The 16,599-nt window shown below is 43.8% G+C and overlaps 1 protein-coding gene across 2 annotated transcripts in view; it reads right to left on the bottom strand.

Moving 5' to 3' along the window:
• Positions 1-16,599, bottom strand: part of mgll (monoglyceride lipase) — a 120,785-nt gene that overhangs the window by 68,568 nt on the left and 35,618 nt on the right. For both annotated transcript variants that reach the window (XM_063068240.1, XM_063068241.1), the window contains exon 3: positions 13,327-13,433. In XM_063068240.1, coding sequence (XP_062924310.1) covers positions 13,327-13,433 — 107 coding nt within the window. The remainder of the gene's footprint in view (positions 1-13,326; positions 13,434-16,599) is intronic.

Raw genomic sequence — 16,599 nt, 5'->3', positions numbered from 1 at the left:
AAAACACTATAGTTGTGCTGTTGCTATCATGGGATCAAACTCTCCTTATCGCCTTCCCCAGATTTCCTGATTATGACATTATGCGTACTTTGTTTATTAAGAGTTACAGCGTGGAATATGCCCTCCCGGCCCAACGAACTGCACTACCCAGCAACCTACCTATTTACCCTAGCCTAATCACAGGACAATTTTCAGCCATCAACCTGCTAACTGGTACATGTTTGGACTCTGGAGGAAACTGGAGCACCCGGTGGAAACACAAATGAACACAGGGAGGATGCACAAACTCTTTACAGATGGCATCCGAACTGAACTCCAAACTCCGACGTCCCGAGCTGTAATAGCGTCACTTTTGTGGGCTGTGGCACCGTATATAATCTCAAGGATTCTGACTTTAATTGCCACGTTAAATCATCTCTGACACTGCAGAACAAGAGAGCTTGTTGTTGACTTGAGAAAAGGGCGGGGGGGGGGGTGCTGCACAATCTCTGACTTACATCAACTGTACCGAGGTTGAGAGAGCTGAAAGCTTTATGCTCCTAGGAGTGAACGTCACCACTGGCCTCTCCTGCTCCAGCCATATAAATGCCACAGTCAAGAAAGCAAACCAATGCCTCTACTTCCTGAGGAGGATATGGAAACCTGGTATCTCTCTATTGACCCTCACCAATTTTTATCGAGAGCATGCTGTCCGGATTCAGTACATCAGAGCTTGGTATGGCAACTGCTCTGCACATGACTGCAAAAAGCTGCAGACAGTTGTGGACACAGCTCAGTAAATCATGGAAACCAGCCTTCCTTCTATGGACTCTGTCTACACTTCTCACTACCTTAAGAAAGCAGCCAGCATAACCAAATACCCACCCGGAACATTCTTGCTTCTCACTCCCACTCATCGGGCAGAAGATACAAAAGCTGAAAGCATGTACCACCAGGCTTTATAACAGCTTCTATCTCACTATTGAGTGGTCCCCTAGTACAATTGTATGGACTCTTGACTTCACAATCTACCTCGTTGTAACTGTACTTTGTTATCCAACTGCACTGACCTTTCCCTGTAAGTGTAACACACTGTGTGTGGTTTTGTTTTCCTTGTACTACCTCAAAGCCCTGGTATAATGAAATGGTGTTTATAGATGGATGCAAAACAAAGTTTCTTGCTGTATCTCAGTACAGGTTGGTCATGACCAGAATTAAATCCTGCCTGAGCAAGTACTGCAACTTGCCTAATGCTTTAACAGCAGACACAATCTCACTGGCTCTCCACTCTGGTTTGGAGTATCTATATAATTGCAAGGCATACCCCAGACTGCTGCTTAGCAATTGCAGATTGACATTCAACACCATCAGCCCCTCAGTGTTCATCACCACCTACTAAACCTCAGCCTCTGTACCTCCTTCATCACCAGGATCCTCAATGGGAGACCACAGTCAGTACAGTTTGATAGTAATGTCTCCTCCTCATGGACAATCAATATACAGGCTCACCTCCAGCATGGGTATTTTACCCACTGCTCTGCACTCGCAACACCCACGTCTGTGGAAATGCCATCTATAAACTCCCCATTAACAGGACTGTTGTCAGCAGAATCTCAGATGGTGATGAGGTGGTCTACAAAGTACAAAGTAAATTTTATTATCAAAGTACATATCTCATACAACTGTGATTCTTTTCCCTGCGGGCATACTCAGCAAATCTATAGAATAGTAACTATAACAGAATCAATGAAAGATCGACCAGCGTGCAGAAGACAACAAACTGTGCAAATGAAAATATAAATAAATAAGAATAAATATGAAATAATGAGATAAAGAGCCCTCAAAGTAAGATAATTGGTTGTGGGAATATTTCAATGATGGGGCAAATGAACGTAGTTATCCCTTTTCAATCAAAAGCCTGATGGTTGAGGGGTAGTAACTGCTCTTGAACCTAGTGATGCGAGTCTTGAGGCTCTTGTACCTTCTACCTGATGGCAGCAGCGAGGAGAGAGGATGACCTGCGTGGTGGAGATCTCTGATGACAGATGCTGCTGTCCTACAACGGTGTTTTACATAGATGAGCTCATTGGTTGGAAGGGCCTTACCCATGATGCACAAGGCCAAATCCACTACCTTTTGTGGGATTTTCCATTCAAGGGCATTGGTGCTTCCACACCAGGCCATGATGCAGTCAGTCAATACACTCTCCACTACACATCTATAGAAGTTTGCCAAAGTTCTAGATGTCATGACTAATCTCCGCAGACTCCTAAGAAAGTACAGGCGCTGCCATGCTTTCTTTGAACATAGAATAGAATAGAATAGTACAGCACAGTACAGGCCCTTCAGCCCACAATGTTGTGCCGACCCTCAAACCCTGCCTCCCATATAAGCCCCCACCTTAGATTCCTCCATATACCTGTCTAGTAGTCTCTTAAACTTCACTAGTGTATCTGCCTCCACCACTGACTCAGGCAGTGCATTCCACGCACGAACCACTCTCTGAGTAAAAAACCTTCCTCTAATATCCCCTTTGAACTTCCCACCCCTCACCTTAAAGCCATGTCCTCTTGTATTGAGCAGTGGTGCCCTGGGGAAGAGGCGCTGGCTATCCACTCTATCTATTCCTCTTATTATCTTGTACACCTCTATCATGTCTCCTCTCATCCTCCTTCTCTCCAAAGAGTAAAGCCCTAGCTCCCTTAATCTCTGATCATAATACATACTTTCTAAACCAGGCAGCATCCTGGTAAATCTCCTCTGTACCCTTTCCAATGCTTCCACATCCTTCCTATAGTGAGGTGACCAGAACTGGACACAGTACTCCAAGTGTGGCCTAACCAGACTTTTATAGAGCTGCATCATTACATCGCGACTCTTAGACTCTATCCCTCGACTTATGAAAGCTAACACCCCATAAGCTTTCTTAACTACCCTATCCACCTGTGAGGCAACTTACACAGGACAGGTGTGAGACACATCAGCTGGTTGAGTGGCATTGCAATAACAACTTTGCACTCAACATCAGCAAGACCAAGGAAATGATTATCCACTCCCCTCCATTGATGCTACCTGACCCACTGAGTTCCTCCACCAACATGTTCCTCCAGATTCCAGCACCTGCAGTCTCTTGTGGCTGCAATTAAACCTTGACCCTCTCACCTTCAACATATACCCTCTATTTCTTGATTCTCCAACACTGGGGAAAAGATTGCATGCATTCACCCTTTTGATGTCCCTCAAGATCTTACTTAAAAGAGAGCATCTCTAACTCAGGAAGGAGTCTTAGGTCCCATACCACCAGGTTCAGGAACAGTTATTACCCTATAATCATCAGGCTCCTGAACCAGTGGAGATAACTTCACTCACCTCAACTCAGAACTGATTATACAACCTACAGACTCACTTTCAATAACTCTACAACTCAGGTTCTCAGCATTATTTATTCACTTATCTATTTATTTAGCTGTTTATTTATTTAATATTTGTCTTCTTTTGCACATTGGTTGCTCGTCAGTCTTTGCATGTAGCATGATTCTATTCTATTTCTCTTATTGAGAATACCCACGAGAAAATGAATCTCACGGATGTATATGGTAACATAATACATTTACTTTGAACTTTAAACTGACCAAGCAGTTTTGCCAGAGTCCTGCGCTAGACGGTTCACCTATCAGGAGTTCTCAACCTGGGGTGCATGAACCCCTCAGTTAGTGGCAAGGCTCCATAGTATAAAAAAGGTTGGGGACCCCTGAAATGGTGTACTCAAGTCATCAAGTTTAATGTCTTTTAACTATATACACATATATAATGTATATAGAAATAAGGCAACATTTTGCTGAACCGGGGTTTACAGCACAGTAGTATACATAACACATGTAGCAGATAACTTATGAAAGTCAGGGTAAGATCTACAGATGAAATATGCATAAATAAACAAAGTAAAATGCATATCTAAGTATTGTAAAATACAGAACAGATTAACCTGTGACACTTTGAATGTGATGTGGCAGGGAGTTCAGTACCCTAAAGGCCTAAGGGAAGAAACTGTTTCTCATCCTGACCATTCTTGCCTTTGTGCATTGGAGTCTCCAGCCTGATGGGAGAAAGTCAAAGAGGATGCTGGATAGACGAGTGGGATCCTTGATAATACTAACTATTAATAATAGTAAGTCTCTGGAGAGGGATGGGAATCTACAACAGGTGGTGAGAGAAGATCTTTCAGAATTACATTCACTTTACATGCTTGTCACCTAAACACTTCCCCATAAAACATTCAAACCCTAATATTAACAACACGTGTCTGGTGCGTGAATTCACCACCCTCGTCAATCTCTTTTAGAGTAAAGCCTCATTATAATGCAGGCATTGATTCCGTGTGCCTGCATCTCCACGTTCTCTGAATCCAAAGGTCTCCCTGAGCAGCCTCCCACCCTTCCACACTCCATAAATTTGAGCTCATCTGAAATTCCAGCTGATAGAATTGCATCACTAATGAAGACTTTTGGGCGGTGTTTGCTTTACAGAGGAGTTATCCAATTAATCCTCTTCATCTGCTCTTTTCCCCGGAGCATCACCAATTATTTCTTTGAACATTTTATTTTTAGTTCAATAACCTCATCAGAGAATGCATCCAATTTAAGACAATGAGTAAAATGAGACCATTCAGCCCACCGAGACTACTCCACCATTCCTCATGGCTGACTTATTATCTCTGTCAACCCCATTCTCTGGCCTCCTCATAACCTTTGATGATTTTACTAATCAGGAACCTCTCAATGACAATGGCTTTAAATATACCCAGTGACTTGACCTCCACAGTCATCTGTGGCAATGAATTCCATAGATACACCACCCTATGGCTAAAGAAATTCCTTCTCATCTCTGTTCTAAAGGGACATCCTTCTTCTCTGAGGCTGTCCAACACTCTCTGACTACAGGAAACATCATCCCCACATCCACTCTACCTGAGCTTTTCAATATCCAGTAGGTTTCAATGAGATTCTTCCCCACCCCCATTCTTCTAAAGTACAGGCCCAGAGTCATCAAGCATGACTCATATATTAACCCTTTCAGTCCTGGACTCATTCCCAGGAACCTCCTCTGGACCCTCTCCAATGCCAGTACGTAATTTCTCAAATAAGGGGCCAAGAACTGTTCACAATACTCCAAGTGTGCTCCGACCAATGCCTGATAAAGCCACAGGATCAGGCGTCCATGTGAGCTACAGACATGAGGGGCAGTACACGAATCGGCAAGTTCAGAGTTCGCCATCCCGTCATCGGCTAGTCCTGGTGTCAATACCAAAGATCAAAGCCCGAAGGTCGATCAGAAGTCAAGGGCTGATGGCCGAAGCCCTGGGTGTACAAGTCCTGGAGTTCACTAGGGAAGCTAAGAGTCCCTTTGTTTGTGAGTCCAATGAAGGCTGGAGCCACGGAGGCTTCTCCTGCAGTTGGAGGACTGTCTGTCTGTGTGGGTGGGTGGGTGGTTGGGTGGAAGGAACCTTTAAGCTACTCTAAGATCAATCTAACCATTCACTCCTACATAGCCCTCAGTTTTTCTATATTCCATGTGTCGATCAAAGAGTTTCTTAAGCACCCCTAATGTACTTGCCTCTACCAGCATCCCGGCACTCACCACTCTCTGTGTAAAAAGAACTCCCCTTTGACATCCCCCTATACCTTCCTCCCTTGTATTAGCTATTTCCATGCTAGGAAAAAAGGTCTCTGTTCATCCACTCGATCTATGTCTCTTATCATCTTCTACACCTTTGTCAACCCTCCTTTGTCCTAGAGGAAAGCCTTAGCTTGCTCAACCTATCCTCACAGGGCATTCCCTCTTGTCCAGGCAGCCTCCCGTGTGCCGCTGGGAGGTAAAAGGGGACGCCCATGAAACAGAAGATAATGGAAATTGCCAAAATAGACACAAGCAAAGCAAAAACTCTTGTTTCAACCTAAAATGAGTGGCTAAAGGACAGATTTAACTCAGAACAGAATCCATCATCGAGGACCCCACCATCCAGGCCAGGCTTTCTGCTCACTGCTGCCATCAAGGAGGAGGTACAGGAGTCCCACACCACCAGCTTCAGGAACAGTTATTATCCCTCAACCATCAGGTCCCACACCACCAGCTTCAGGAACAGTTATTATCCCTCAACCATCAGGTCCCACACCACCAGGTTCAGGAACAGTTATTACCCCTCAACCATCAGGCTCCTGAACCAGAGGGGATAACCTCAACTCTGAACTGATTCCACAAACTATGGACTCGCTTTCAAGGACTCAAGTTCTCAGCGTTATTTATTTACTTATTTGTTTATTGTTTTTTCGTATTTGCACAGTTTGTTTATCAGTCTTTGTGTGTGACTTTTCACTGATTCCATTGTATTTCCTTATTCTCCTGTGAATTCCTGCAAGAAAATGAACCTCAGGATAGTATGAGGTGACATATATACACTTTAATAATAAATTTACTTTGAAATTTAAAATCTGGCTTCAACCAAAATTGTACTAGGCAGTTCATTAGGCTAAAGCAACCTCTGGCCATGCCAAAGGAGCCAGAGATATTTGCATCTCAATGTCAATACAAGAGAACCAGGGAGAAGTAAAGACAATGTCAGGAAGAGAATTAGGTATATTTTTATCAAGTAAAAATATGCAAGGCTGCAGCAAAAGATGGGGGTGGGTACAACTTCAGAGGTGTTGCTGGGTACAATAGGTTGATGGATGTTCTGCTGCACCGCATGGATTTATTTTATTTCATTTAGAATCACAGTACAGTGACAGGCCCTTCCAGCCCAGCAAGCCTGCGCTGCTTAATTACACCCATAAGACCAATTAACTACGAACGTCTACATCTTTGGGAATTGGGAGGAATCTGGAGCACCCATGTTTGCACACTAGTTGAACGCCTAAGCTGGTGCAGTCTTCCATTGATTCTATTATGGTTATTATTGAGTATGCCCACAAGAAAATGAATCTCAGGGTTGTATACGGTAACATATATCTACTCTTGACTTTGAGCTTTGTGGTCATGGGGAGAAGGTACAAACTCGTTACAGACAGCAGCCAGAATTGAACCCTGAATTGTTGGCACTGTAACCACTACGTGACTGTGTCATCCCTATATCATGATTGTATTTCCCCTAGCCTCTTAACCTTTCAAATATCCGCCCTGCTCCGATTCTAACCTCCTGAATGTTCTCAATTCTAATTTTTACTTCATCTCCCTGGTCCAAATGCCTTCTGTAAACCTCTCTGTTACTCTTGCTTCCTTTGAGACACCCTTTCAAACCTATTCCACCCAGCATTGAGCCATCTCCCCCAGTTTCTTTAAATCAAGGGTGCATCCTCAGAGTAAAGGGACACCCCCCCAGAATAGAGATGAGGAGGAATTTCTTCAGCCGGAGTTTATTGAATCTGTAGACACGGATGGTATCCAGTCTGCTTAAGACAGATTGATATGCCCCGATTGGTAAATGGGTTAGGGTCATGGCAATAAGACATGAGAATGAGGCTGAGGTTAAAAAAAAAACACATGATTGAATGCTGAAGTAGACTCAATGGGCCAAGTTGGCTAATTCCGCTCCTATATTTGATGGTCTTATATCTTTACTGATACCCCTGTGAAAAAAAGTTATGAACTCCATTTCCTTACTCCACAGACCAGGATCTGGCATGATCCTGTGTGATAATTGTTCTGCTAGGGTGTTAGAATGTTAGAGTGTTAACTGTGGGCACGTGGCCAAGTGGTTAAGACGTTCGACTAGCGATCTGAAGGTTGTGAGTCGTGAGCCGAGGCAGCGTGTTGTGTCTTTGAGCAAGGCACTTACTCACTGCGATGACACTGGTGCCAAGCTGTATGGGTTCTAATGCCCTTCCCTTGGACAACATTGGTGTCGTGGAGAGGGGAGACTTGCAGCATGGGCAACTGCTGGTCTTCCATACAACCTTGCCCACGCCTGCGCCCTGGAGAGTGAAGACTTTCCAGGCACAGATCCATGGTCTTGCAAGACTAACGGATGCCTAAGAAGAGTGTTAACTAAGTGGATAGCTCCATTCAAAGTCAGGAGGTTATCAAATCCAGAATTCAAACAAATTAGGGATGAGATTCAAGTGAACTAATCATTAAAGGGTGTTTTTAGTGTGTAATAGAATAGAATCGAATAGAACTTTATTGTCAATGCTCAAGACAGCAAGATTGCATTGCAACTCCAGTCCATGCTAAACAGATATTTACAATGCATGTGGTATAGCTTAATTACTGGGTATGTCACATTAAGTACTGGGGTATGCTACATTCTTGAAGGTATTGTTCTACAGAAAAGATGGCAAACTCTAGCCTGTTCAACTGGTATTAGTAGGTCAGCTACGTAGTCAAAGGCTGCAGTTATTAAATGTATATTTAAAATCTCTTGGCACCATTCATAAAAAAAGACCAGCTGTATTCTCTTGATAGCTCGGCCAACTTTTTTCCCCTCAACCAACACCCTAAAAATAAGACTCATCCCGTTCCTGTTCCTGGTATCCTAAAAGTTGAGAGAAAGGCATATTCTGTGTTTATCATAGCTACAGTAAGAAATTACATGTATTTAACCATTAACCACATTTTGTTTCAGGTATTGTCACAATACAAGTTATCTCAGAAAGCAAATACAAAGCAACACACACAAAATGCTGGAGGAACTCAGCAGGTCAGGCAGCATCTATGGAGGGGGAAAAACAATTGACATTTCGGGCCGAGACCCTTCATCAGGACGGAAAGGAAAGGGGTAGAAGAGGTGATCCACCTAGAGGAAAAGAATTTTAACAAAGACGAAGATCTTGCTCCAAGTAAGAACTGGAATTTGATTGTAAACAAGGTAGGAGAGGAATCCTGATTGGATGAGGACTAACCAATCAGGAGGTGCAGAATACAGGTGTATAAATGCCACCAGACTAGATTTGCCCAGGCATCATCCCTGAAAATGATGGCAGAGTTTTTCATTGAAACATCGGTTATGATTGATTCCTTGGCTGGCTGGTGGTGCAATGGCATCAGCGCTGGACTCCAGAGCGAAGACTCCCGAGTTCGAATCCAAGGCCACCCCCCCGAGCACGTTTTCCATCCGTTCCGGGTTGAGCGTCAAGCTAGCCACTGGGCCTCGTAAAAAAAAAAGGGTCCAATCAGGAATGTTCATATCGTGACCCGGTTAATCCGAAAGGAGACCAATCCTGACACCACACGCCAGACAAGAATGGCTGACTGTCTGGTGTGACACAATAAAAAAAATTAATTCCTGTACCCAGCCCAAGAAAAGTTTATTCATTATATATGCCGGAAAAGCACTAGACCCTTTTTCCGATGATCCATCTGTTCACAGCACAAAAATTTAACCTTATAGAATTCACAAATTACTACCGAGAAAGTGAGTTGGTCTTCATCAGTCAGGGGGTTGAGTTCAAGGGCTACGAGGTAATGTTGCAGCTCTATAAAACCCTGGTTAGACCACACTCCGAATATTGTGTTCAGTTCTGGTCAGCTCATTATAGGAAGAATATGGAAGCTTTAGAGAGGGTGCAGCGGAAATTTACCAGGATACTGCCTGGACTAGAGAGCATGTCATAAGGAGTTAGGATGAGAGAGCCTGGGCTTTTCTCTTTGCAGTGAAGAAGGATAAGCGGTGATTAGATAGAGCTAGACAAGATGATAAGAGACAGAGATTGAGTGGACAGCCAGACTTTTTCCCAGGGCAGGAATAACTAATATGAGGGGCATAATTTTAAGGTGATTAGAGCAAAGTAGAGGAAGGATTGTCAGAGGTGAGTATTTTTTTTAAACACAGAGAGTGGAAAACCCTGCCAGGGGTGCTGGTAGAGGCAGATACATTAGGGACATTTAAGAAACTCTTACATAGAAACATAGATGATAGAGAAATGGGGGGCTATGTAGGAGGGAAGGGTTAGATTCATCTTAAAGTAGGTTAAAAGTTTGTCACAAATTGTGGGCCAAAGGGCCTGTACTGAGCTATAATGTTCTATGTTCAAATACAGGTAACCCATAAGACCATAAGGCATGGGAGCAGAAGTAGGTTATTTGGCCCATCAAGTCTGCTCTACCATTCAACATGGGCTGATCCAATTCTTCCAGTCATCCCCACTCCCCTCCCTTCTCCCCAGACCCTTTGATGCCCTGGCTAATCAAAAACCTATCTATCTCTGTCTTAAATGCACCCAGTGTCTTGGCCTCCACAGCCATTTGTGGCAATAAATTCCACAGATTTATCACCCTCTGACTAAAGTAATTTCTCTGCACTTCTGTTCTAAATGGACATCCCTCATTCCTAAAGTTATGCCCTCTTGCCCTGGATTCCCCTTCCATGGGAAATAACTTTGCCATATCTAATCTGTTCGGGCATTTTAGCATTCGGAATGTTTCTACGAGATCCCCCCTCATTCTCCTGCACTCCAAGGAATACAGGTAATCTCATCCCTAACAATCCTATCCAATGACTTCCCAACCACTGATATCAGGCTAACAGGTCTATAGTTTCCTTTCTGCTGCCTCCCACCCTTCTTAAATAGCGGAGTAACATTTGCAATTTTCCAGTCATCCGGTACAATGCTAGAGTCTATCGATTCTGGAAAGATCATCGTTAATGGCTCCGCAATCTCTCCAGCTACTTCCTTCAGAACTCAAGGGTGTATTCCATCAGGTCCAGGAGATTTATCCACCCTCAGACCATTAAGCTTCCTGAGCACCTTCTCAATCGTAATTTTCACTGCACATACTTCACTTCCCTGACACTCTTGAATGTCTGGTTTAATGCAGATGTCTTCCACTGCAAAGACTGATACAAAATTCGCATTCAGTTCCTCTGCAATCTCTGCATCTCTCATTACAATATCTCCAGCACCATTTTCTATTGGTCCTATATCTACCCTCGACTCTCTTTTTCCCTTTATATACTTAAAAAAGCTTTTAGTATCTTCTTTGACATTAGTCACCAGCTTCCTTTCATATTTCATCTTTTCCTTCCTAATGGCCTTCTTAGTTTCCTGCTGCAAGTTTTTAAAAGTTTCCCAATCCTCTATCTTCCCACCAGCTTTGGCTTCCTTGTATGCCCTCTCTTTTGCTTTTACTTTGGCTCTGACTACACTTCTCAGCCACAGTAGTGTCCTTCTTCCATTCGAAAATTTCTTCTTATTTGGTATATATCTGTCTTGCACTTCCCTCATTTATTGCAGAAACTCCAGTCATTGCTGCCCTGCTGTTGTTCCTGCTAGTGCCCCTTTCCAGTCAACTTTGGCCAGTTCCCCTCTTGTGCCATTGTCATTTCCTTTATTCCACTGAAATACCGACACATTGGAATTTAGCTTCTCCTTCTCAAATTTTAAAATAAACTCGATCATATTGTGATCAGTGTTCCCAAAGGGTTCCTTAACCTTAAGCTCTCTTATCACCTCCAGATCATTGCACAACACCCAATCCAGCACAGCCTATCCCCTAGTGGGTTCAACAACCAGCTGTTCTAAAAAGCCATCCCTTAGACATTCTACAAATTCTCTCTTTTGACCCAAACTGCTTGCATTACAGAAATTCACCCTTGTAGAATTTACAAATCACTAGCAAGAAATTTGAGATGTAGGATAAAATTTGATCTTACAGAATGCATGTGAAAATAGCAGATAAACACAACTACTTTTTCATTTTGTGTTCCTTGTCACATACGTAGGTGCTATAGAAAATCATGATTTGGACCATTTTCTAGGAATACACCAAAACTGTAACACAGGATTTGCCTGTAAGGCTATGATGCAGGAATCTGAAACAAGAATAAAGGTGCCAGAAGAACTCAGCCAGTCAAGTAGCATCTGTGGAATGAGAAACTAGTCAAAGTTTCAGGTTAGGGACTCTTCTTCAGAACTGTTGGGTAGAGCTCTTTATAATATGTTCTTCTGAGGGATGTAGACTTCACAGGCTGAGCCAGCACTTGAGTGCAGGGACCGGGGGGAGGTGCTTGGAATTGGAATATTATTGTCTCATTACTGATGTACAGTGAAAAGCTTGTCTTGCATACTGTTCATACAGATCAAATCATTACACAGTGCATCAAGGTAGAACAAGGTAAAACAATAAGAGAATGCAAATTAATGTGTTACTGTTGCAGAGAAATTACAATCCAGGTAAACAGAGAGGTGCAAGATCACAACGAGGTCAAGAGTTCATTTTATGATAATAGACATAGGTGCAGGAGTAGGCCATTCGGCCCTTCGAGCCAGCACTGCCATTCACTGTGATCATGGCTGATCATCCACAATCCGTATCCAGTTCCTGCCTTCTCCCCATAACCTTTGATTCCGCTATCTTTAAGAGCTCTATCCATCTCTTTCTTGAAAACATCCAGAGACTTGGCCTCCACAGCCTTCTGGGGCAGAGTATTCCACATATCCACCACTCTCTGGGTGAAAAAGTTTTTCCTCAGCTCCGTTCTAAATGGCCTACTCCTTATTCTTAAACTGTGGCCTCTGGTTCTGGACTCACCCATCAGTGGGAACATGCTTCCTGCCTCCAGCGTGTTCAATCCCTTAATAATCTTATATGTTTCAATCAGATCCCCTCTCATGCTTCTAAATTCCAGTGTATACAAGCCCAGTCGCTCCAATCTTTCAACATATGACAGTCCCAGGAATTAACCTTGTGAACCTATGCTGCACTCCCTCAATAGCAAGAATGTCCTTCCTCAAATTTGGAGACCAAAACTGTACACAATATTCCAGGTGTGGTCTCACCAGGGCCCTGTACAGCTGCAGAAGGACCTCTTTGCTGCTATATTCAATTCCCCTTGTTATGAAGGCCAGCATGCCATTAGCTTTCTTCATTGCCTGCTGTACCTGCATGCTTGCTTTCAGTGACTAATGTACAAGAACACCTAGATCTCGTTGTACTTCCCCTTTTCCTAACGACTCCATTTAGATAATAATCTGCCTTCCTGTTCTTACCACCTCACATTTATCCACATTATCTTGATACTAGGGGACACTTAAAAAAACTGAAGCGGTACGACTGAAGCTGCCCTTGAGCTTGGTGGCACATGCTTTCAGGTTTCTGTACCTTCTGCCCGATGGGAGAGGGGAGAAGACAGAATGTCTGGGGTGGGTGCGGTCTTTGATAGTGAGGGCTGGTTTACCAAGCAGAAGTATAGACGGAGTCACCAGCTTACCAAGGGTGACTTTGGGAGTTAGCAGCGACTGCTGGGAACTGATTCTTGCTCAAGATAGTTGATCATTTGCCCCACGTATCTCAATCCTTTGGAAAATGGTGATGCTGTTTCCCACAGGGAGTTAACAGTCAGAGGACAGTACTCACTGTGATCATGGGAAAAGACAAAGAGGGACTGGTTGACGAGCATTGTGGCAACATTGCTGTACGCCCCACTATGTTCTCCAGCGCCGTGTAGTATCATCACCAGAGCCCTGCAAGAATGAGGTGAAGAGGATTTACCAGTGGAATAATAAAGATTAGCTTTACTTGTTACATGCGCTTTGAAACACCGAAACCAGCAGTGAAATATTCCATTTGCATCGAAGACCAGTGCAGTCTGAGGACTTGCTGGGGGACAGCCCGCAGGTCTCCATGCTTCCAGCACCAACATAGCATGCCCACAGCTCACTAACCATAACCTGCACGCCTTTGGAATGGGCGGAGGAAACAGGAACACCCGGAGGGAACTCACGCAGTCAGAGGAAAAGAAAGAAAAGATTAGCTTTATTTGTCACATGCACAGTGAAGCATCAACACACACAGTGAAATGCATCGTTTGCATCAAACCAAATCAGCAAGGAATGTGGTAGGCAGCCCACAAGTGTCGTCACACTTCCAGCGTCAACATAGCACACTCCTACATTTCTTGCACTGTGGGAGGAAACCACACAGTCATGGGGAGAATATAGAAACTCCTTATGGACAGCAGTGGGAATCAAAGCCCAATCTTACGGCAGGTGTGTTGTAAAGCATTGCCTAGCCACCACGCTACTGGCCACCCCATGAGGAAGTGACAGAGGTGGGTACAATAACATTTGAAATTTTATTTAGATAGGTATGTGGATAGGAAAGAGTTAGAGAGATAAGTGAAACGTAGGCAGATAGGACTTGGGGGCTCCATTGCCAGCATGGACAAGTTGGGCCAAAGGACATGTTTCCATGCTGTATGATTCAATGGGATCTGGCATGGAACCTTCACCTGTAAGTGTGCTGTCTCCACTGTCCACTAATCCATTCAAAACAAGTTTAATTATCATTCAACCAAACATGAATACCCATATATGCAGCTAAAGAAGACAGTGTTACTTCAGGGCCAAGGTGCATAACACAGTACCAACAGTCACACACAGCACAAAGCACATACAAGATAGCAAGGACATAAAGCTATCAGTAAGATACAGCCATGGCCATGATTTCAGTGAGCAACACATACAAAAAAAACTGGAGAAACTCAGCAGGTCAGGCAGCATCCATGGAGAAAAATGAACAGTCAATGTTTCAAGCTGAGGCCCTTCATTCATGAAGAGCCTTGTCCCACAACGTCACTGTTTATTCCCTTCCGTAGATGCTGCTTGACCTACTGAGTTCCTCCAGTATTTTGTTTGTGTTGCTCAGCATTTCCAGCATCTGCAGAATCTCTTGTTTATAGTTCCACATCCAGCATTAAGTTTTTCACTTTGGGCTTCCAACCCATTTATTCCATCTATTACCTCATTCAGTGCCACCCATGAGCTTTGCATTCCTCCACTTCCATCATTTTTATCTTTGGCCGATATATGTTCAGCTAGCAAGTCCCTGAGCTCATAAATCTCCTCTCAAAATCTTTCTGCATTTCTCTCTTGCTTTCTTCTCCTCTTCTACCAGCTTCTTTCCAGCCTTGATATCCCATTGCATGTCTCGGTATCATTTTTGATCTGGTGATTGTAGCCTGGTTGGACCACACGGGGAGTGTTGAAGACATGGAAGCTTTAGAGAGGGTGCAGAGGAGGTTTACCAGGATGCTGCATGGATTAGAGAGCATTTCTTATGAGGATAGGTTGAGCGAGCTGGGGCTTTTCTCTTCGGAGTGAGGGAGAATCAGAGGTGGCTTGATAGAGGCATTAGTAGAGTGAACAGCCGGCGGCTTCATCCCGGGGTGGAAATGGCTAATATGAGAGGACGTAATTTTAAGGTAATTATGAGAGGAAGGTATAACAGGGATATAAGAGATTGTTTTTTTTTAAACACAGAGTGGTAGGTGTGTATAATATGCTGCCAGGGGTGGTGGTAGAGCCCAATACTTCAGGGAGATTTAAAAGAATAATAAATAGGCACATGGATGATAGAAAAATTGAGGACTATGTAGGAGGGAAGGGTTAGATTGATCCTGGAGTAGGTTAAACGGTCGGCAGAACATTGTGGGCTGAAGGGCCTGTACTGTGCTGTATTGTTCTATGTTCACCTCTTCTACCAACACCCTTTCTGATTTGATATCTCATCATATGTTTCAGTCATTTCTGACCCGGTTGTCTTTCCTATGAAGCATGAGAAATTTTCCATGTTACCAGGCTACTGAAATGCAACACACTAATCTCCGGAGGAGCTCAGCCAGTCAGGCAGCATCTATAGAGGGAAATAGACAGTCAACATTTTGGACCGGAGCCCTTCAACAGGACTGGAAAGAAAGATGGGAGAGAGCCAGTCCCCCGTGCATGAATACAGAAAAACATGTTGGTGTGATATCCTGAGCTGGTGATTGTTGGCCCCATTTCCCGTGCATTCTGGCATTCTGTCACATCCAGCTGGACAAAGAAATAGTCAGCTTTAACAATGCTCCCACATTTATACATTGGGAGCAAGTCTCACTACACTTAAGAGCAACACACAAGGCACTGGAGGAACTCAACAGGTCTGGCAGCATCTGTGAAGGGAAATGGACAGTCAACATTACAGGTCAAGGCCCTTCATCTAGATTACTAGTCCTGATGAAAGGTCTTGAACCAAAACATTAACTGTCTACTTCCCTCCGCAGATGCTGCCTGACCCACTGAGTTCCTCCAGTACTCCTGAGGAGACTGAGGTCCTTTAACATCTGTCGGACGATGCTGAGGATGTTCTATGAGTCTGTGGTGGCCAGTGCGATCATGTTTGCTGTTATGTGCTGGGGCAGTAGGCTGAGGGTAGCAGACACCAACAGAATCAACAAACTCATTCATAAGGCCAGTGATGTTGTGGGGATGGAACTGGACTCTTTGATGGTGGTGTCTGAAAAGAGGATGCTGTCCAAGTTGCATGCCATCTTGGACAATGTCTCCCATCCACTACATAATGTACTGGGTGGGCACAGGAGTACATTCAGCCAGAGACTCATTCCACCGAGATGCAACACAGAGCGTCATAGGAAGTCATTCCTGCCTGTGGCCATCAAACTTTACAACTCCTCCCTTTTGAGGGTCAGACACCCTGAGCCAATAGGCTGGTCCTGGACTTATTTCCTGGCATAATTTACATATTATTATTTAATTATTTATGGTTTATTACTATTTAATTATTTATCGTGCAACTGTAACGAAAACCAATTTCCCTCGAGATCAATGAAGTATGACCATGACTATGACT

The sequence above is a fragment of the Mobula hypostoma genome, chromosome 15, assembly GCF_963921235.1.
Source record: "Mobula hypostoma chromosome 15, sMobHyp1.1, whole genome shotgun sequence".
NCBI lineage: Eukaryota > Metazoa > Chordata > Chondrichthyes > Myliobatiformes > Myliobatidae > Mobula > Mobula hypostoma.
This window is presented reverse-complemented; position numbering and strand designations above follow the sequence as displayed.